At 44.4% G+C, this 21,036-nt stretch overlaps 1 protein-coding gene across 1 annotated transcript; it reads right to left on the bottom strand.

Annotated features, from left to right (window-relative positions):
* Positions 1 to 21: 21 nt before the first annotated feature.
* Positions 22 to 16,347, bottom strand: LOC125304548 (volume-regulated anion channel subunit LRRC8A-like). Its single transcript, XM_048258931.1, has 4 exons — positions 16,155 to 16,347; positions 6,163 to 7,989; positions 2,767 to 3,088; positions 22 to 1,414 (listed from the first exon to the last, which is right to left on the bottom strand). The coding sequence occupies exons 2-4, from the start codon at positions 7,977 to 7,979 to the stop codon at positions 1,139 to 1,141; spliced, it is 2,415 nt and encodes an 804-aa protein (XP_048114888.1). The 5' UTR covers positions 7,980 to 7,989; positions 16,155 to 16,347; the 3' UTR covers positions 22 to 1,138.
* Positions 16,348 to 21,036: the final 4,689 nt, after the last annotated feature.

The following is a 21,036-nucleotide window of genomic DNA, read 5'->3' on the forward strand; positions in this document are numbered from 1 at the left end:
AAAACAGAGACCAAGGCCAAGTGTATTAAAGGAGTGTTTCATTGGCTTACTGAGCAGTATGTGTGTGGGTGTTTGACATTCAGTCTCTGTGGCTGGGCATGACAACATACCTGTCAGTACACTCAACCTACCATTCTCTTAGTTAAAACATTAAAATAATTACAATATAATAATAAACCATATAAACGTCTAATACAAAAAAGTGTTATGTCATGAATGTTAAAACATACATTTGCATATCTTGAAACAAAAGAAAAACATATATATATATATATATAAAATTAAAAAGAAAGTTTTTTTGTGTTTTTTCCTAAAAGCAGCCAGTATTCCAGCATATGACATTAAGGCCATTAGAACAGGAGTCATGAGCGGAGTGACTGCCCGTCTCAAATTCCCTTTTGTAGAAGGACCTTCCATTCTCTAGACTTTCAGAAGTGAAGTAATCCCTCCACTTTACAGATTAAGTACATGTACACAGGCACGCTAGTGTGTGTGTGTGTGTTTGTGTTGAGTGTGTTGCACAGTGTTGAGGATTGAAAGAGGGTATGCGTGTCGTCGTGAGATACTGTTGTAGAGCCGTTAGTGTGTTTTTGTTCTCATTCCACGCCTCAACTTTCTCAACCCATTATCAGGCACAAGCTCATAACACACACACACACACACACACACACACACACACACACGCTCACACTACCTGTTGTGTAAGTGTGAGCGTCTTTAAGGGTCTTGCCAACTGGCCTTCCTACACTGCCACCTTGAGGCACGGAGGCGTGATTGCACACACACACTTGAGCATGTGCCCTTGCACACATTACATTGCAGAGCTCCAACGTTACATTTCTAATACAAAAGGTGTCTCATTCTTGATTAGCCACACATTCACTCATCTCTCTGTATCTGTCCACACTTTTGTCTTCTTCTAACCATCATCAGCTTGTAGTCCACACCTCATATTAAAAACAAAAAAATCTTTAAAAACAATGAAATGAACAAACAAAATAATCTTTCAAAACAAAAAGATCCAAAACAAAACATTAAAATAGACAAATGGCCTGTGGTCAAATCCACCCATCGCTCTGAGAGTCTCTTTCTCTCCATGTGCTCGTCCTCGTTTCCACGGTCATCCCCCACCCTATTCTCATGCCTGCTCCTTGTCGGCGCGCCACAGCTGTTCCTTGACCTCGGGCGGCAGCGTGTTGAAGAGGTCCTCCTCCACGACCAGGCCTGAGCGCTTGAGCAGGCGGCACTCGGACAGCTCGACGGGCAGGCCCTCCAGCCGGTTGCCGCGCAGCTCCAGCAGCGTGAGGCTGGTGAGCTCGCCGAAGCGCGATGGCAGCGTGGTCAGGCAGTTGTTGCCCAGGTGGAGCGTGCGCAGCTTGCGGCACTGAAACAGCTCCGGCGGCAGAACCTCGATCTGAGGAGGGGAGGGAGGGGAAGAAAGACAATATGTAACCAGGACAAAAAAAGAAAGAAAGAAAGAATGGGAGGAAGGAGAACAGAAAAGGAAGATAGAAAGAAAAAAATGACAGAAATAAAGAAAGGAAGTAAGGAAGAATGGAAGGAAGACATTGGAGGTGAAAATTATAGTGTAAGTATGGGGAAGTAATAGGGGGAGGTTGAGAAGGAAAGAGAGTGAATCACAAGGAGTAGATGTGGTGAGCACAGTGCCTAGCCCCAAAAAAAAAAAAAAAAAAAAAAAAAAAAATCACCTGTATATTTTACTGACTTAACACATATTTTCTTCTTCAAACACTCCCATACAGGTTTACACCCTTTCCCCTTGTAAAGTCTGTGAAGGTGTGTGGGGCAAAGGAATTAGGGATGACTGCACTACATTCTATAGGTAAAACACACTAAAGCCAATTAACACCGATCATCTTATGCCAGCTTTTCTTCAGGCTCCCTGTGTGTGTGTGTGTGTGTGTGTGTGTGTGTGTGTGTGTGTGTGTGTGTGTCCGTGAGTGGGGGCGCATATGTGTGTGTGTGAATGTCTATATGTGTTTGGGAAGGGAAGGAGAACACATTGTTCTCTTGGGAAACATACATTGTAATTCCTCAAAGCAGATGATTGTGTACACATTAACTCAAGCATGCGCAGACACACACACACATACACACACAAACAGAGTTGTTTCTGCTGAGATCATGTCCATCTGGACTCCCCACACACAAATTACACAACTCATTTAGGTCTAACGCGCTAATGGAGCAACAATAAGTGTGTTCGGCACACAGACACATGCACACACACACACACACCACACAAACAAGGCATAGCTGGGAAGTCTCATAAACTGAGGCTATATTTAGGGCCATACCACCTACCTGGACTAGACCCTAAAATAAAACAAATAAACACAAAAGCATGTGCACTCTAAATTCTCTAAGAAACACACATTCTTGCAAAAACAAAAACAACCCAAATTAAAAACATGTGCACACACACACTCACACACTCTCTCTCTCACACACACACACACTATATTCAATTCATCAATTTGACTCTAATCTAATTTCCTGGATCTGATCTAATGTGTCTTTATGAAACCCCAGGCACAGGCCATTTAGAAGAAAGTCCACATGACAAAGCATCTTTTTTTAAATGCAGCCTCAAGTGTTGAACTTTCCATCCACACAAACAAGCACAAACCCACACACAGATGCTAATACTGTAACACACACACACACACTCACAGACACACACAGGCACACACAGACAGACAGACAGACACACACACACACGGACAGACAGACATACACACTCACCCTGTTGGCCGTGACGGCCAGTGACTGCAGGTTCTGCAGGAAGCCGATGTCCGGGTGGATGCTGGTCAGGTTGTTGTGGCTGAGGTCCAGGTAGCGCAGCTTGCGGCAGAAGAACAGCTGGCTGGGGATCTTCTCGATCTTGTTGCGGTTCAGGTAAAGGCGCTCCAGGCTGGTGAGCGTGCCGATCTGGATGGGGATGTAAGCGATTTGGTTGTACCACAACTTAAGGCAGGTGAGCCGGTGCAAGTGCTGGAAGCTGATGATCTCCTCGATGGTCTTCAGGTTGTTGTCCTTCAGGTCGATCTCCTGCAAGTTGTGGAGACTAAAGGGGAGGGAAAGGGAGAGGGATCACATATGGAGAAGAGAGTCAGATGACTCCAGAATCAAGACAGAACAAGAATCATTCAGATGTAGGCCTACATGTGGGTATTCTTGTAAATGGAGGGAAACAAATGGGACATAACTGCAATTATTGGTTGACCACACCCTAGCACAGCAAAAACCCACTAATGAAAAACAAATGGCCCTGTACTCAAGCACACTGTGAAGGTTATGCTCAGGTTATGCATGTGTACTGTAGGTGTGTGTAAAAAAGAAAGCTAAGCTCAGGCCAATATTTCTCTGGCCAGACAAAATGAGAGTCTGTGTGTTTGTGCAATCAGTAAAAAAAAGCGGTATCAAAATGAAGCCATTTTTTTCAACAAAATAAAATACTACACTGCCCATCCCTGGCTGTTGGCTGCAGCAAGGTAAAGCTAGGTGGGGCACTTTGTTTATGTCAATTTTGATCCAATTTGAGCTTTTTGCTTAGCCTGGCGAGCCAGACCCACATTAAAATGTAGGGTCTGGGCACTCACCGTTTGCAGTGCTCAGTCCGAGGGGCGGGATAATCAGTTGTCTTTCAAATTCCCTGCACGCATAATAGGGCCTTAATAGGATATTTGTTTTCAAGTAGCAGGGAATTCAAGCCAAACCGTTGCAACTCTGCCATCAATCATTATGTTAAGCCCACCAAACGACTATACACGATTTCAATGGCCTGATTAAGTTTTTCGATTTCTGGAGGTCACAAGCCAACGGAGAGTTGCTAGACTAGCCCTGGCAGCAAATGTAATTTGCTGCCGCTAGGGGCGCGTCTAGATTTCTAGGCTACTTTTTGCTATGTTGCCCACCAAAAATGTCAATCAGCCCATCCAAATGTAGTAGGCTAGAACCAGCCCTACCCAAAATAGTGAATTTTTGGGCCTACACTTTCAACTAAGCTACAGAAATATCTTTCCTATTTTAAACACATTTCGACAAAGGTTAACTGATATAAGAAACAGACTAGTTGTATATTGGTGATGGAATTAAAAAAAATACAATTTTACCACTCAGCTAGATATATTGAATAATGAGACTGTTACTAAAAACAATTACATATTTGAATAGGGGGGTGGGAATTAATTACCCTGTAGCTTAGCCGAAAGTGTAGGCCCAAAAATCCACCATTTTTGGAATATTATTACATTTCTATAGACTGACGTCATCATACTCTAGAAAGTCAGATAATATTTTCTAGTGCTCCATTGGGGCGTGATTATGGGGCGTCAACCAACACAGGGGTGGAAATGCCTCGGCACTCAATTGGATAGACCTAACCAATCAGAGCAACGAAACAGTTTACCGTGAAATATAATCCTGTAGGAAGAACACCCAAACCATCCTTCATATCAACAGATGCCTTAACATTGTCTTCTGGTCGTTTTTAAAGTTATCGTGCATTCTGTTTGTACATGCTGACTCGCCATGAACTGGGGGTCCTTTGATTTGTACGAGATTGTTTATCCTCAGACGAGTTTAGAGGGGTGTGCTGTCATTTTGCGTAACTTCTTGTTTTTTGGTCATCATTGTTTTTCAGTCAGCGGTTAACATTACCAATTCATTCAACAGTGACATGAAAAGTTTGCGCTACCAATGACCCCCTCCCCACTTGTGTCCTCTTGGAAATACTCTGTAGTACCGTATTTTCCGCACTTTTTTTCCATAGTTGCAACATACACATATATATATATATATATATATATATATATATATATATATATATATATATATATATATATATATATATGTTTTTTCCCTCTTCATGACACATTTTTGACTGGTGCGACTTATAGTAGGGAAAATACGGTACTCTGCAGGCGGGTCTGGTGATAGACTGTTGCTCATATTGTCCATCATCATAAAAAAAACCATCCAGACAATTTCATTGGTCTGAACAGCTCTGGTTCGGGCATACCGGTAGTTGCTTCTTACCGAAATAAGTCCAGACCGAACTTCCCGACCTCAAAATTTGTGGAAAAAGTTCAGGCTGGTTTTCCAGACCTATTTATATTGAATTTTTTGAAAAATGTCTAAATGCCAAAAGTTTTAATCTGTTTCAGTTAAGGTGCCCAATTTGTTTTAAACTGTATTTAACCTGTAAGAGGTTGATGATTTCTGATATTTGACAAAAATCTTACTGATTTAAAATTGTAAATAAAAATATTTAGGGTTTTAAAATAATCGGTTAACCTCTGTAAATGTTTTTTGATAGAAGAGGACAGTCTTTTGCTAAAATGACACTGTTTTTCATGATAATGTCCCTATAGCATAACCAAACCTGTGTAAATATCTGCCATTATGGACTAAGGCCACCATATTACATTTTTGGACAAACTTCAAGAGGCCCCATGTTTTAATCTGTTCTAATTGGGGTTCTGACACGAAATCCAAAGAGAAAACTTTGGCAGGAAAATAGGCCTAATTTTTCTGGCAGATGACCTGTCTATGTGTGTGTCACTTGAACACTGCTTGGATCAGTACGTGGACTGACAGGAGAAGAGCCAAAAAAAAAAAAAACAATCAATCAATAGTCACCCATTTGGCAATGAGACTGCATTAACACTGCAGTAATGATTTGAGCATGCGTGAGACCATGAGTGTGTCTGTGTGTGGAAACATTGTGGCTAGTACAATTTCCTGACCTCTAGCCGTGTCAAAAAAGACAGATTGCCCTGTGCAGACAAAAGCAATAGCATTATAAAGGGGAAGTACAGGAAAAGATTCTGGCTATGCGTCTTTATCTAACTTCTGTCTGTGCCAACATTTCATGCAAAAGTTTTACTGAGGTCTTACATAACCTGGCAATCTATTATGCCACATTTGTCTCAGGACTTTAAAGGTGATTGGCTCTCCCTCATTTAAATTTTTTATATTTTCTATTTCTACAGTCATATTTCTTATCGTTTGTCCAACTGGATCCTATTCACAGTCCTTGCAGCGCTTAATTGAAACAGGAGGGAGAGGGAAAGGATGACTTGGAGACCAGGTAAAAGCGCACCGATTGCCGAGGTACTGACCCGGCACTGAACTCACCTGAAGATGGAGTGCGGGATCCGCTCCAGGTCACAGCGCACCAGCTCCAGCTCCATCAGGTTGACCATCTTCTTCAGGCTGTTGAGCACCATCAGCTTGGTGCCCTCGTTGTTGATGGAGAGCTTCTGCAGGTGCTGGCCCACCTCGGTCACCACCTGGGGCAGCTTGGTCAGGTTGCTCTTGAGCCGCAGCACCTTGAGCCTCTTGAGCTCCCGTAGGCCGTCGATGACGATGTAGCGGTTGTTGTCGGCGCTCAGGTTGCCCGTCAAGTGCAGCTCACTCAGGTTCTTCAGGCTGTAGATCCACAGCGGGATCTCCTTGATGTCGGTGAACTTGATGTGGAGCGACTTGAGGCTCTCGCGCAGGAAGGCCAGCGCTGGTGCCTCGATCTTGGCCGGCGTGTGGTAGAGCCAGAGCTCACGCAGGTTGGCCAGCTGCGCGATGGTCGGCGGGATGGTGATGTCCGGGATCAGCTCCAGCTTGAGCACCTCCAGCTCAAGGAGGTCGAACACGGTGTCGGGGATGCCGCTGAGCATGAAGAGGTGCAGCTCCAGCTTCTCCTGGACGTTCTTGGTGGCGCGTTGGCGCAGCTTCTCGGGCGTCCACTCCAGGTTGAGGTTGAGCTGCCGCAGCTTGTTCTCGCTCACCTCCGACAGAAAGACGGCAAAACGCTTCGAGTAGAGCGGGTCGTACTGGTCGATCATGTGCAACATGAAGGCAAAGTCGTTCTTGACATCGGGGATGTCCGAGTAGCTGCTCTCCTCGCGGATGGACTCGAAAGAGTAACGCTTGAGCGAGCGACGGAGCATCCAGCACAGCGTGTAGACGCAGATGAGGCCGTAGACCATCACCAGGCTGATGTAGAAGCAGGCCAGGATCTTGAAGAGAGTGGCCAGTGGGTGGGCGCACAGGTAGAGCCGGTAGCCAGTCAAGCGCTCCAGGTCCACCGAGCACCATACGCTGAACTCGATGTGCCGCACGTAGTACGCCGTGTAGCAGATGATGAGTGCGAACTTGACCACCTTGATGAGCGTCTGGCGAATGTAGAGGCGGTAGACGATGTCGCCCTCCTCCACGTGCACGCGGAACTTCTTCACCTTCTCGAAGAGCGCCTTGGCCTGCTCGCCCTCTTTCTTGTCCAGGACACCCGTCTCGGAGCGGTCCACGATCCCTTGCTCCAGTCGCGACTTGGTGCGCTGCAGCATCGGCACGCTGGCCTCCACGTCCTCGGACACGTTGGACATCCGCTTGTGGTCGCCGCGCGCACCGTTGGCCTTCATCGACTGCTGCGAGGGCGGCGGCTTGGGGTCGCTCTCCTCCACCACCGTCTCGGACAGCGCTCGCGTGGTCCATGGCGAGTCGAAGCACTTGAGCAGGATGGACACAAAGTGCTCCAGCTTGGAGCTGGTGCGCGGGAACTTGAACCAGAAGTTGCTGCAGGCCAAGAAGATGAGTGTGTGAAGCAGCACCAGATAAGGGAAGTACTTAGCAAACCAGTGCAGCTTGTTCTCGTAACACACAGCGTCCACATAGTTATACTGGTGCCGGTCCAGGTCATACTGGATCCCCTTGGGCTCCGGTGGGCCCACCATGCTCGGGTCGGCGCTGACGTTCTGGTGACCGCAGGTCAGGTTGACCACCCACTTGCAGGGCAGGCAGATCATCTTGTCCTGCGTGACCTGGAGCGTGCCGCCAAAGACGGCGATCATCAGCATGACGATGGAGATGTAGTCCGTAAAGACGTCCCACCACGGCTTCAGGATGCGGTACGCCGGCTGCGTGTCGGCAAAGTACCGCAGCTCGGTGATGGGGATCATGATGGCTTACCTGAAGAGAAGGAGAGAGGTGGGAATGGTGTGAGAGAAAGAAAGACAAATGATGAAGAGATAGAGAGGATAGATAGAAAGAGGTGAAGAGAGGTTGACAGTACGATGGAGGCAAAGAAAGTGAGACACAAGATGAAGAAGAGAAACATGGAAGGGGTTAGTTTGTGAGCATAAATTCTCAGACACTCACTGATGCATTTAAGCACACGTGCACTCACACACTCATTCCCCACCACCACAGAGACGCACTGATAAAATGCTAGACAGAAGGATTTCTGTGACCATATGGACAGATTGAAAACCGCAGACAAAGGGCTACTTCACTGTGGTTGAGTCTACGCACATGTGCGTGTGGTTTATGTAAAAACCCTTTGTCTGCATTTGTAACTTTGTTTCTGTGTGTGTTTGTGTGAGTGAGTATATGTGTGTGTGTGTGTGTGCATGTGTATGAGTGTGTGTGGTGGGAGATGGCTGTGCCTCAGCTGAACTTCATAAAGTCTTATTGACCACGGCTCGCTCAGTCCTGGTTGGCAGCGCCATCTCTCTTCATTGCCAGATTGGCACATGGCGGAGCCATTATGTCTCCCATCTGTTCTTGATCTCTTCTGTTACAGCTGTAAGCCTAGCACCACACCAAGTATCTAGGTGTGTGTGTGTGTGTGTGTGAGTTAATTCTGTGCTGAGACATCAGAAGCTAAATAAAGATTGTCAATATAGCAGAACAAAAGTTCTGACACTGCATGTGGAGAACACACGCATACAAACACACTCTGACACACACACACACACACAGTCACCTCCCTGATGGATCAATATGACTAAATATAGATTTTCCCAGGCCAGTAGGAGAGAGGAAATAGCACACTGGGTCATAAACACACATATGAATTAATTAGGTGAATTAATCCAATAAAAACCCAGCGATAGAGAAATACAGAGAGAGAGGAGGGGAGAGCAGGGATGGACAGAGACAATTAGACAGAGGGAGGTAGGAAGGGTGCGAGAAAGCGACTTCGGAAAAAGGCATCTCCCAGTCTCCTATTGTTCCTCTGTAGCTGTGGAGGTCCCTTACATAACAGGTCATGGACGTTTTTGTGTGTGTGACTGTGTGTGCATGTGTGCATGTGTGTGTGTGTGTGTGTGGGTCAGACAAGACAGGAAAGACTGAGTCAGACAGGGTGACGACGCCACAGAGTTGAATCCCAGAGTGATTCTTCAGCTATAGTAACTTTGTGTCCCTGACCTAAGGACTGCTTTGCTGTGTAGGGAAACTGCAAACACACAGACACACCTAACACACACACTCGTCCCAAATTCCAAATTGTTTACAACTTCTGTATTAAAGTGTGTATGTCTTTCGTGTGTGTGTATGTTATTCAGTAACTTATGTTCTCAGTACATGGTGGCAATAGCAAGGGACAGAGAGGGTGAAGAGCCAGAGAGACGAAGCATTCCTCAGAGAATTATCCTTAATAACCATTTAGTCAATGATTTGTCATTTAAACAGTCAGGAGTTTGGGCTTAGGAGCAGCTGTGTGTGTGAGAGAGAGAGGGAGAGAGAGAATGTATGTTTACTTTGGTTCTTATCTTACTATTCTCATTCCATCTGTACCATTTCACATCCACACACACACACACACACACACACATACATACTGCAGGATCCCCACACACACACACGCACACCTTCTAAAGCAGAATCTGTATCCAAACCAGCGCGGTTTCCTTTCCAAGACCGCAGAATAAACAGGAGGATGAGAGTGTGTGGTGTGTGTATGTTTTTGTGTGTGAGTTTATGTGTGTGTGCTCTGATCAGCTCACTCGTGTGCGACATTTCCTCTTTATATCAGGGAGTGGTCAGGAGACGGGGTCCATAAACATGCACACACACACTTTTTTTTGTGTGTCATCTCCATCTTTCTCCCCCTCGCTCTCTTCCTCTGGTTTTGTCTTTTGAGGGACAGGGCAGACATTTCACCTCCTCTGCAAGTAACCCTAAGCAACCAGCACCCAAGCGCTGACATTCACACACACACACACACTTTTGTTTGCCTACACACATTTAGCTGCTTTAAGACAGAACAGCTACTGACAGGGTGAGGGACAACAACTTTGTGTGTGTGTGTGTGTGTGTGTGTGTGTGTGTGTCATGTGTGAGGTCCAAAAGGGGAACAGAAAGCCTTAATTTTCTGGGTAAAAGATTAGAAACGTGACTGTTGACAGTATAAGAACAGGGGGGAAAAGATGGAGAGAAAAAGAAGTGGTGAGGAGAAAAAGAAGTGGAAAAGTCAGGAGCGAGGGAGGACTAAAGAAAGAGATTAATTACAGAAAGAGGGAATAAGAAGACTGAGGGGGAAGACAAGTCAGTCGAAGTGGACAGGAGTGAAAGCCAGTGAGGAGAAGGAAAACTGATACTGCATGTAGGCCAGCTTCTCGGAACCAGTCTGGTCTGGTCAACCCTCAGCAGCCCTTAATCCCATAGCAAACCAAGTGAAGACAACCTCAGAGAACATCTTGTACGGTCACACCAGTGAGTGAGAACTTAGCCTGGCCTCGGCCTGCCTACCAGCAGACTACCTACCTATCGAGAATGCCTAGGGGACACACCGTTTAGCCAGGTGGGACAAAGCTCTGTGAAAACGTAGCTTGGACATTAGGCACTTGAATGATATACTAACACATTTTGACTATGTGACAGCAATTATGGGATTGCTGCAGTGGATCACCACTTTGGCAGCAGAATGGCATCATTGGGAACTCTGTTTAACAAGACAGTTTAGCAGTATGAGCAGTGCTTCAGTGGGCAGCTGGAGAATGCTGTGTGTAGTTGGGCACCGCTTCACTTGGGTGGAAAACCGGTTAGGCAGTGGAGTAATTATCTAGCAGAGGAGTTGAGCATCTGCGTCTATATGTAGTCAGTCATTGGGGGAGTTTAATTCATTCCTTTTAGTTCATAGTACTCACTACTTCTGAGAAAGATTGCGGATAGTTTTTATTTTTGCAGCCCTTCAAAGATTTCAGCTTGTGTCAGTAACTGTGTGTGTGTGTGTGTGTGTGTGTGTGTGTATGTGTGTGGGTGCATCTGCCCTACCCTGCCCTTCCTTTCCCAGCAATTGCACACAAAGCAAAGTGTGTGGTTTGGTCTGTGGTGGCCTGACTGGGGGGGTAATCATTACTAAAATGCAGGGAATGGTCTCAGCTCTGTGCACTAAAGGGCTTCTGCACTAAAGGACATTTATAGCATTTGGTCAAATCACTTTGTGGTTAGATTTCTGGGATTTAATGTTCTCCGGATGTGGCAAAACATAGAAAGCAAGAATTATCTGCACCTGTTAAGAGAGAAAGAAAGAGAGAGAGAGACAGGGGACACTCAATATCTTTCTACTCAGATATTTGTTCCCTCTCTCTCTCTTTCTCTACTTGTGGTCATCAGACCATTCAAGAGTCATGACTGCAGTACAGTCAGGTGGCTCTGATTACGCCTGTTAGCTCAGATTGGAGAAGGGGACATGTGCAACAGCAGCGCTGCAAAAATCTGTTCCAACTCTGTTCTAATAACCATTTATCTGCTCCCAAATTGTCTTTTAATGCTCTGAACAGTATGAAACAAGACCTTGTAGTGTCCATTAAAACAGTGCAAACACACACACAAACACACACTTTCTCTCCCTATCAAATTCTCTCTTTCTATCCTTCATATTTCCCCTTATTCCCCCCCTAGTCTCTATCCTCTCATTCGTCTCATCTTTCGTGTCCAGGTATTTCTCTCTCAACCTCCCTTCTTTCTCTCTCTCTCTCTCCTCAATCCCCCCAGCTCTCTCAAATACACACAAAGAGACCATTGTTGGTCAGTTCTTTGTCCAGGCAGAGTCCTGAATAACATGGCCGATGCCAGTGGGCAGTGGGCACTCCTTAAAGCACTCACAGAGACACGCTCTGTACACACACACAGCCTTCACCATAGCCTACTTCTCCCTCACATGCACAAAAACAAAAACAATGCCTATTGTATAGCGAAACCATTTCTCATGTGAAACTGTCCAGTGAAAAATCCCACTCACTCGCTCACTCATTCATTCATTCATTCACCATTTCCTGGTTAACAGGTTGACCCCCTACCACTACATTGCCACCTCAGATGAATCATTCTGTCCTCTTGGTCATGCTGGTGCTCCCTGGTGGCCTTCCTGACTCACCAGTTTCTCTTTCTCTCTCGCCTGTCTAAACCAACACCCCCGCGTCTAATTTCTCCTCTCCTCTCTTTTTCCCTCCATCTATTTTCTCCACATCCACTCTCTCGTTCGCTCCTCTATAATTCCACCTCCCTCAGTCTCTGTCCCCCCCCTCTCTCCCACATCCCTCCTTGACTCATCTCTGTGCCCTTTTTCGAGTCACATTAATTATGATTCTGCCCTAGCCTACTCAGCGAGCTTTTTGCCTGGCAGCTGGGAGCTCTGCTGCTGTTCTGTCGCTCAGGGGGTGATGATGCCAGAAGGGCACAATGGGGCACATCGGGTTTCTGCAAACTCAACAACATCAGCTCTCCTTTCATACCTGAAACTCAATAATGACAGCATGACAACCTGAAGTGTGTGGGGACATAAACCCATATGGGAGAAAATTGTGTGAGCGCTCACCTACTGTTATTCTGGTGTAACAATCTGAACTCATTTAAAATTAAGCTACCGGTACACTAATTCTCAACAGTATAACCATGCCAAGCAGCATCAATACATCGATAACACCTGCAGAGAATAGACCAGGGCTATTCAATTAGTTTGTAATGGGGGCCAGTTCATGAAAAGCATCACAACTGAGGGGCCAGAGAAATGCGGCTTGAAATATGAGTAATCACATTAACAGCTGTATATACAATGAAGTACAACAGCAGCAATATGGGTGTTCAAATGTTGTATTTTGTACATGCATAACAACATCATTAGCCGGTTGTTGGTGGCTAATATGGAATGAAATCTGTGATAACAGATAACGCAAATGGAATCTTTTTTTAGCAGTGGGGGCAGGCCAGTCACAACAACAACAACAACAACAACAACAACAACAACAACAACAACAACAACACGGGAGTCCGGGGGTGTCTCCCCCGGGATTTTTTTCTTTTCTGGTTGCTAATCACACTAGTTTAATGTTTTGAGAGGGACAGGCCCATCTTTTTTCTGACGCACGTCACGTTACCCCATGCATTAAACCAAATGTCACTGCTTGAATAAATGAAAAACATAGCCTACTGAACATGGGCATCGTCATAGTTCACGATGACAATGAAAACGTTTAGCCTAGGCCTACTTGGTTTCTGACAGAAATTACGTTCTGTGCCAACATATTGTGGAAACACAAACATGGCCTTTATTTGGCAAACGGAGGTGCAAATCATCTCCTTTACTTTCTTTGGTTATTATAAAGTCTACGATACACTTTAACGTTTTGCCGTCGCCGCATTTACAAATATGCATTTTACCTTCGTTAGGCTATCAGTGATACTTTTTGCTTCGAATCGCAATTGAGTGCGCATTTAATGCAACATGCCACATGATTTCCAAGAGGCCTTTAGACAGGCTCATTTCTGACTTCACTTGCATTTGTTTATGTTGTAAGACGTGAAGAAATGAAGGACATCAGCATGCAATATGCTACTATATAGGCTAGAAATACTTTTAAATTCCCTTTGAGTCGGATCTGCTCCTAACCTGACCCTAGCCAGATGAATTTCGTTCCGCTTAGCTCCGCCTAGCTTCACTCACATCCATCTGGGACCTCTTCCATTGAGAGTGATTTCTGCAACCCGACTTTATGGTTCAGCCAATATGGGGCCTTAGGCGGGAGTTTCATAGATGTGACATAGCGTGAAGCGACTGACACTGTTATTAGAGTCGCGGGTTGGCTTCGATGTGAGTGGTTGAAGTAGCACGTCAATAGATGACGGACAAGTGGCTTATTCAATCATATGCAAGCATTTTTTGATTAGGCCCAGCCTTCTGAAGCAACACTTCAATGGATCTGTTCCGGATGGATGAGTGGAGCTAGGCGGAGCGAAATTCATCTGGCTAGGGTCAGGTTAATCTGCTCCTCCTTTTCACCAAGTTTTGCAGAAATTGTGCCAGTGTTTTTTTTTTTTTCGATATTGTTGACAAACTATTTGTGTGGTGCAACCTGTTAAATATTAGTAGTTCATAAACTCCAACGTGCCACTTTAGGTTTAAACTAAACTATGGCACTTACGTTCAGCTTATGTACAAATATAATGAATTGTAATGTAGCCTAACTTGTTCAATGGGCTGAGGTGCAGTGACTGCAGGACTGATGAGGTGCCGTTTACACGACGCCGGTTTTTGTGAAACCGGTGAGGTTTTGTTAACGGTTACGCCTTGCGTGTACACGACGTCGGCAGTTTAGGAGACTGAAACCGATAGCTTTTGAAACCGAAGTGGGAACTTTTGAAACCGCAGGCTAACTTTTGCCGTGTAGATGCCTGTAGGCAACTTTAAGACGACATAACCCCACCTCTCAACTCAGCCAAGGCACTCGACCGGACATGCTGCTTGACCAAACAAACCAAACCATTTATTTATCATATTAAAATGTTTTTCTTTCCCCGGTCATGATTTATGTGCACAATGTAGCCTATCAGCCTTTAGTGGCTAAGTTAGAAGCACACGTTAGCTTAACTTAGTTAACCATTAGCTTACTGCATGTTAGTGTTTTCTTCAGTGGTGCTCAGACCGAATGGAATGCGTAGGCTAAGCATTTGCAATTTCACATAGCAGTCACATACCTTGAAAATGAACTTTATTAGTTTAACAGTTGAATTGAAAACCGAATTGTCTGTAGTCTCCTTATTTCAGGCGACTGATTAACCAGAGCCCTGACATTCTCTGGCTTAACTAACTGTTTCAACAATGTTTTCTTCTACGCGATTCACGCAAAAATTATCGTGAAGCTTCTGCACAGCGGCGTCATCGGCTGCATTACAGCACATTTAGCCAGTTACACCTCTGTGTGTACACGCGAGGTTTTTTCTTGCCGGTGTCGTTAAAGAGTACTTGGCAACCATTTCAACGTAATATACCCGTTTACAAATCATTTGGATGGTTAAATGACCTGTTCCGGTGAAAATGGTGACTTTCCCCGCTGCGCCATAGCGTCCTCAGGCGGAAAACCAACCTTGCAACATTGAGACTACCGTCCCGGAAAGAGAAATGAGAAACAAGAAACTAGTTTAAATCGTGTTTCTTACCTTGTAACATCCACATAGTTCTGCCAAACTTATGCTAACCGTTCGCTAGCTTGTAAACAAATCCATGTGCTATCGTTACCTTTGCCCACAGTTTGAAATAGCATAATGCACAATTTCTCCAGCAGAGGGGGAAATCCTGCCAAGTTTTCCTTTAAAAGGTATGAAAGCGGTAAGAGAAAATTCACCCGGCGGCGAGCGAGAGATGCAAGAGATTTTTTTTTAAAGGGCCAGTACAAATGACCCGCGGGCCGCCAATTGAAGAGCCCTGCAATAGACCATAAAAATCCTTTACCTTCCGTTTCTCTCCCTCCTAACTCGTGCAAATTCCAGCCATAATTCCAAGAAGGCCTTAACCCTGTAGGCTACTCAAATATGAAACAGTGGTTCTTTCTGTTGGTTAAAGAGAGGCAACCCATGTAGGCGAAGGGAGTGGGTGAACAGTATGTTTAGATTGGGCTGTAGTCTACCCAGATCTGTGAAAAGCCCCCCTCTGCCTTGCAGCCAAGGAGATACGCTCATCACCTGTGCATGAAGTTTCAATTCATTCAGTCGAATCCCTTCACAGCCTCCTCAACAACAACTTCTAGCCTGCGACATGGAACGCGCAGCTGCCACCATAGACTAGGCTACTGCCTCAGCTGCCATGAGCTACCTGAAGAAGCTTACTTATCGTCAAGGAGAGCTGATAACTTCGGTCGCAACGGAACCTCCTTGGCTGAAGCGGACACCCAAGAGTTGGGTGACAACGAATGAATCTCCCGTAAGCGTTAATTCGGTCGCTGCCCCATTGCCGATGGTATTCTCTTTTGTTGGACACCAGCACCACCCCGATTTTTGAAACCGCTTCAGGCCGACAAAGCGACACTTTACACACACACCCGGGAGACAGACCAAAGTCGTAGCCTACTCACCAGGTTTGTTACTTTGACGCTGTCTTCTTTCAGCCACACATAGCTGATACATTTCTTTCCCGTCTCAGTGCGGGAAGCGACCTCTCAGTCTCTACACTCCGAAAAACTCCGGAGGAACGCGGCTAGCCACACCCAGGAAATTGCGTCAGAAGAGCCACTGCGGCGTTCCAGACTCTTCGCTGATCCTACAGAATGCGGTTCTCATATGGGTTCTTACAAAACAGAGGCAGACCTATCCTTGTGTATTTAAGGTCGCTTGACGTAGGTGCAGGTGGCCCAGTGACACCGGCTGATTTGACGCATGGTCTGTAGAGTTGAGGCGTGAGGCCCTACACTTTAAAGATGCAGTAAAGGATAATCCACCGCCAGATTCCCGTCTATTTCATCTCTGTACCACCCGTGTGAATAGTTCCCACATTAGTGTGTGTGTGTGAACATCTAAACTTGCATTGTGAGAGACCCATATTAGCTGGGAAGGAATATGTGAAAAATCATGAAGATTGGGCACTTCTGGATAAGTTTTTGATTTTTGGCAGGATGTTAGGTATAGGCCTAAGGTTTTCAAAAATCCATGGATACAAGTTGGGGTGGCCCCCCTAGTGGCAGTTATCCATAAAATCCAAAATGGCCCCCACCGAAAAGAGGAAAGGTTATATCTCAGTTCCTTTAGTCTTAAATTGTTGTATAATGTATTTTTCTCTACTTTGTTTGATACAAGGAATCCAATTTTGATATGTTCTTCTTATTTTAAGTCAATTTCCAAGTTAAATCTAGCATCATAGTCATATTTAGCTCATAAACTGTCAATATCTCTGAAAAAGACACATTGAAATATTACTCAGGTCCATAGACCCATATTTTTACCTCCAAGGTATGCTTTTCTTTGTTGATTGGACAGGTCACTATAACTATAGTGTCAAATATCACATGTTGTGACCAAAAGGACCATTGTTGAGGCCTTAAATAAACACAAATTCAGAACTATGCCACAGTGAAAAGTTACAGTATATTAGGCTTTTCACCATGTTAAGGATCAATATTACATAATATATATATATATATATATATATATATATATATATATATATATATATATATATATATATATATATATGGATTTCTATGCAACGTCACGAAAACGTGTGCGCAACCAAGAGGCAGAAAGCAACATAGAACAGCATAGAGCAATGCAAAAGAGCAAAAGAATGAAATTAGTTTTTGTGCTGAAAACTGCACCAATTCGAAATATTGACCTAAAGTGTGTTGAAACATGATACCTAGTGTGAATGTATGTCTCATAGCCCATCACGAGTAAAAAATAACAGGTATGATAAGGGATCAGATTCCAAAAATAATTCCGTGGAAATGCATGGATTCCAGTTGCTGCTACTGGAAGAAACTGTAATCCATGCATTTCCACTGAATTATTTTGGAATCTGATCCCTTTATCATACCTGTTCATTCTAAGTAGCTTGACTTTATCATTGACTAAATTCAAGATGGCTGCAAGCGCTTAAACCATTGAAGATACTGTCTGCATAAATCGTCTTGTAAGTAAACTACCAGTGCTTTTTCAAAGTTCTCAATGTCTCGTTTTAAATGTCAGGGCCCTCGAAGTCTACCAATGAAGTGTGGAGATACATTGAGCCTCGTAAATGGTGTAAAACAGTGATTTATTTGCATGGCTAGCCGATGCGAAGCACCACCATTGAAAAAGCTGTTGGTAGCATCGGCTAACTAAGCCAGATTTTTGGAGTGCAGGGGACAAGCGAGATGGGCTATGAGACATACGTTCACACTCGGTATCATGTTTCAACACACTTTAGGTCAATATCACACCGGAATTCTCCTTTAAAATCTTCATAAATCCAGGCTGAGTTTGTCACTTTTAGCCATGCACTGTAATAATATTGTGGTTATTATAATCAGACAGATAGCTTGCAGACAAGCAGCCCATTATCACATAGTTACTACATGTCTGCTGATAGTTAGTTTCTCACATTTAGTTTTAGCAAGAAGAATGAATGATGGATGTAATGCATCACATTAATTATTTTATTCAAAATGGTTAAATGCCTAAATCCTATCACTATTTTGGGTAGGCTATTGTTTGAAGCCAAGGTGCCCACTGAAAAGAGGCGGATTCAGGAGAGGGAGAGACAATTCAGGGAGGCAGCAAAGGGCAGCACATCACTGCAGGGTTGGCTGCGAAAAAGCCAACCAGCAGGTGAGACAGAGACTTTGCACTCAGTAGTTAAGGTGATTGAGTGCTGTATTTTAGTGTTTTACTTCTTTGTGTATATATATATTTTAATAAAGACCCTGTTATTCTCAGTCCTTCGTATAGGCCTACATGGATTTACAAGGATACGGAAGTTTATTGTCACATGCATATAGTTACTGGAAGTAAGAAATGCAGTGAAATTATGTCTAGTGTCAGCCTATTTGTGCAAAGTGGGGGTAAAAGTGCAGTAGAAGAGGGGTTTAGTAGATTAAGTGGCAAGGGGCTGCATAAGAAAGGTGGGGGAGGATTGGAATTGGGGCACCAACAAGGAGCACCCAAGAGCAACAGGGGCAAGGGAAAAACTCCCTTACCAAGGAAGAAACCTTGGGCAGATCCACAGCTCAGGGCTAACCCAACTGCCAGGGGTCTTGGTGTGTGTGTTGGGGGGATGACAGGGGAGATGGGATAGTGTGCTGTGTATGTGGGGATGTGTGTTGGAGAAGCTTCCTGATGAAATAATGTGCTGTGTATGTAGGGGAGGGGGGGGGGGGGGGGGGCAGTGTACTGCAAGTATGGTGAAGGGACTTACTATTGCAAGCAGAGTACTGTATGTATGATGTATGTAGTGATGAAGATGTATGTGTGGGGGGAGGGGAGTGTAGTGACTGTGTGTGTGTGTGTGTGTGTGTAGTGTGTGTGTGGGTAGGTGGGGGCAGTGTGCTGTAAGTATGTAGAGGATGTGTGTTGGAGAAGATCCTGAAGACAATGTGCTGTGTATGTAGGGGGGGGGGGGGCAGTGTGCAGCAAGTAGAGGAGGCTTACTGTAGCAAGCAGTGTGCTGTATGTATGTGAGGTGATGACAGTGATGATGTAAGTGTGTGTTTTTTGTGTGTGTGTTGGGGATGGGGGTGGGGTGGGGGGCAGAAAGGCTAGTCAATCAAGGACATGGGTAGATGGAGGAGAATTCAAAAATAATAAATAAAAAGTTCTATGGAGATGTGCAAAAGTTGGAGAAAGTCAGATAAGTGTGTGTGTGTGTGTGTGTGTGTGTGTTTTGATGTGTGATGAAATAAGAAAATAAATAAAAGGTCTGTAGCATAGGGTGAGGGATGTAAAAGTGCTAAAAGTCTTCACTTCACACTTCACTTCAGTTGAAATGCGTTGAAACTGACATGCCACCAGAACAGACGTTTTATCGGCTTTGAGGTATAATAAAGTTCCCAGTCTTGTATATTCACATTATGTAACATCCATAACGTCACATCCATAACGCACCATTAAAGGTTTTAAAAGTAAGAAAGGGGCACAATTTGGTCATCACACTTTACATTGATATAAATCAGCTTTGCACAGACACTATGGGCATTGTCGCATCAACACTGTATGTGTAGCATAAACGTTTCCTATAAAACGTTATGGATGTGACATGGCCATGGAACTTGCTGACTTAAAAACAAAAGCCTACAAATGTAAGGAGCTGTGCTCTTAAAGGCAAGCTGAGCATAGACATTGCTCTACCATTCCCTTGTCAATCTGGAATTTGTCAAATGACACAATTTGTTTGAACCTTGGGTCCATTTATCCACTTTTTAAATATGTATAATATTACCATGTGAAAAATGTTGTTTCTGTATGGTTGCACATCATATTTATGATGTAAAAAGAGTGTCATTCTCCATCAAATTCAATCAGATCAGTTACAAACAATAAAATATAGACCTAAATGAAGATTTTAACAACAGTTCTATTTGCATATGCACAACTTTTCTTTTCCATGGTAAGGATGACCTTTGCATGGAATTGCCCTACATTTTATTTAAAGCGCCTTTCATGACACCCAAGGTCACTTCACAAACAAAAAGGTTGTTAAAATTATAGTCATCTCATAACATGAAAAATAAAAAAATAAAATAAAAGTCAGTCAGTCAGTCCAGTCCATAAGCCGTCTTGAAGAGGTTTTAAGTCTGTTTTTAAAGTCAGTAATTGAGGGCGATGTAGTTGAAAGCCTCTCAGGGTGCTGAGGTTCACACTAGGTACATGCAGTAGGCCTGCTGAGGAGGATCTCAGTGAGCGGGCAGGGGTGTAAACTTCCAGGAGATCAGTGAGGTACAGTAGGTGGGGGTATTGTTGTGTAGGGGCAGCTGGAAGCCAGTGCAGTTGCATAAGCAATGGTGTTACATGGCTAGTGGATTTGGAGCCTATTATAATCCTAGCTGCAGAATTCAGTGTGCAGTGTGCTGTAAGTATGTAGAGGATGTGTGTTGGAGAAGGTCCTGAAGACAATGTGCTGTGTATGTAGGGGGGGGGGCAGTGTGCAGCAAGTAGAGGAGGCTTACTGTAGCAAGCAGTGTGCTGTATGTATGTGAGGTGATGACAGTGATGATGTAAGTGTGTGTTTTTTGTGTGTGTGTTGGGGATGGGGGTGGGGTGGGGGGTGGTGGGGGCAGAAAGGCTAGTCAATCAAGGACATGGGTAGATGGAGGAGAAATCAAAAATAATAAATAAAAAGTTCTATGGAGATGTGCAAAAGTTAGAAAGTCAGATATGTGTGTGTGTGTGTGTGTGTGTGTGTGTGTGTGTTTTGGCGTGTGATGAAATAAGAAAATAAATAAAAAGTCTGTAGCATAGGGTGAGGGATGTAAAAAGTGCTAAAAGTCT

This window comes from Alosa alosa, chromosome 12 (genome assembly GCF_017589495.1).
Source record: "Alosa alosa isolate M-15738 ecotype Scorff River chromosome 12, AALO_Geno_1.1, whole genome shotgun sequence".
Classification (NCBI taxonomy): Eukaryota; Metazoa; Chordata; class Actinopteri; order Clupeiformes; family Clupeidae; genus Alosa; species Alosa alosa.

Coding starts and splice junctions, on each gene's coding strand:
- LOC125304548 (XM_048258931.1), bottom strand. CDS start 7,979: ATGATCCCCATCACCGAGCTGCGGTACTTTGCCGACACGCAGCCGGCG. Junction 3,089..6,162: donor ATCCCGCACTCCATCTTCAG/GTGAGTTCAGTG, acceptor CCTCCCCTTTAG/TCTCCACAACTTGCAGGAGA. Junction 1,415..2,766: donor TGGCCGTCACGGCCAACAGG/GTGAGTGTGTAT, acceptor TCCCCTCCTCAG/ATCGAGGTTCTGCCGCCGGA.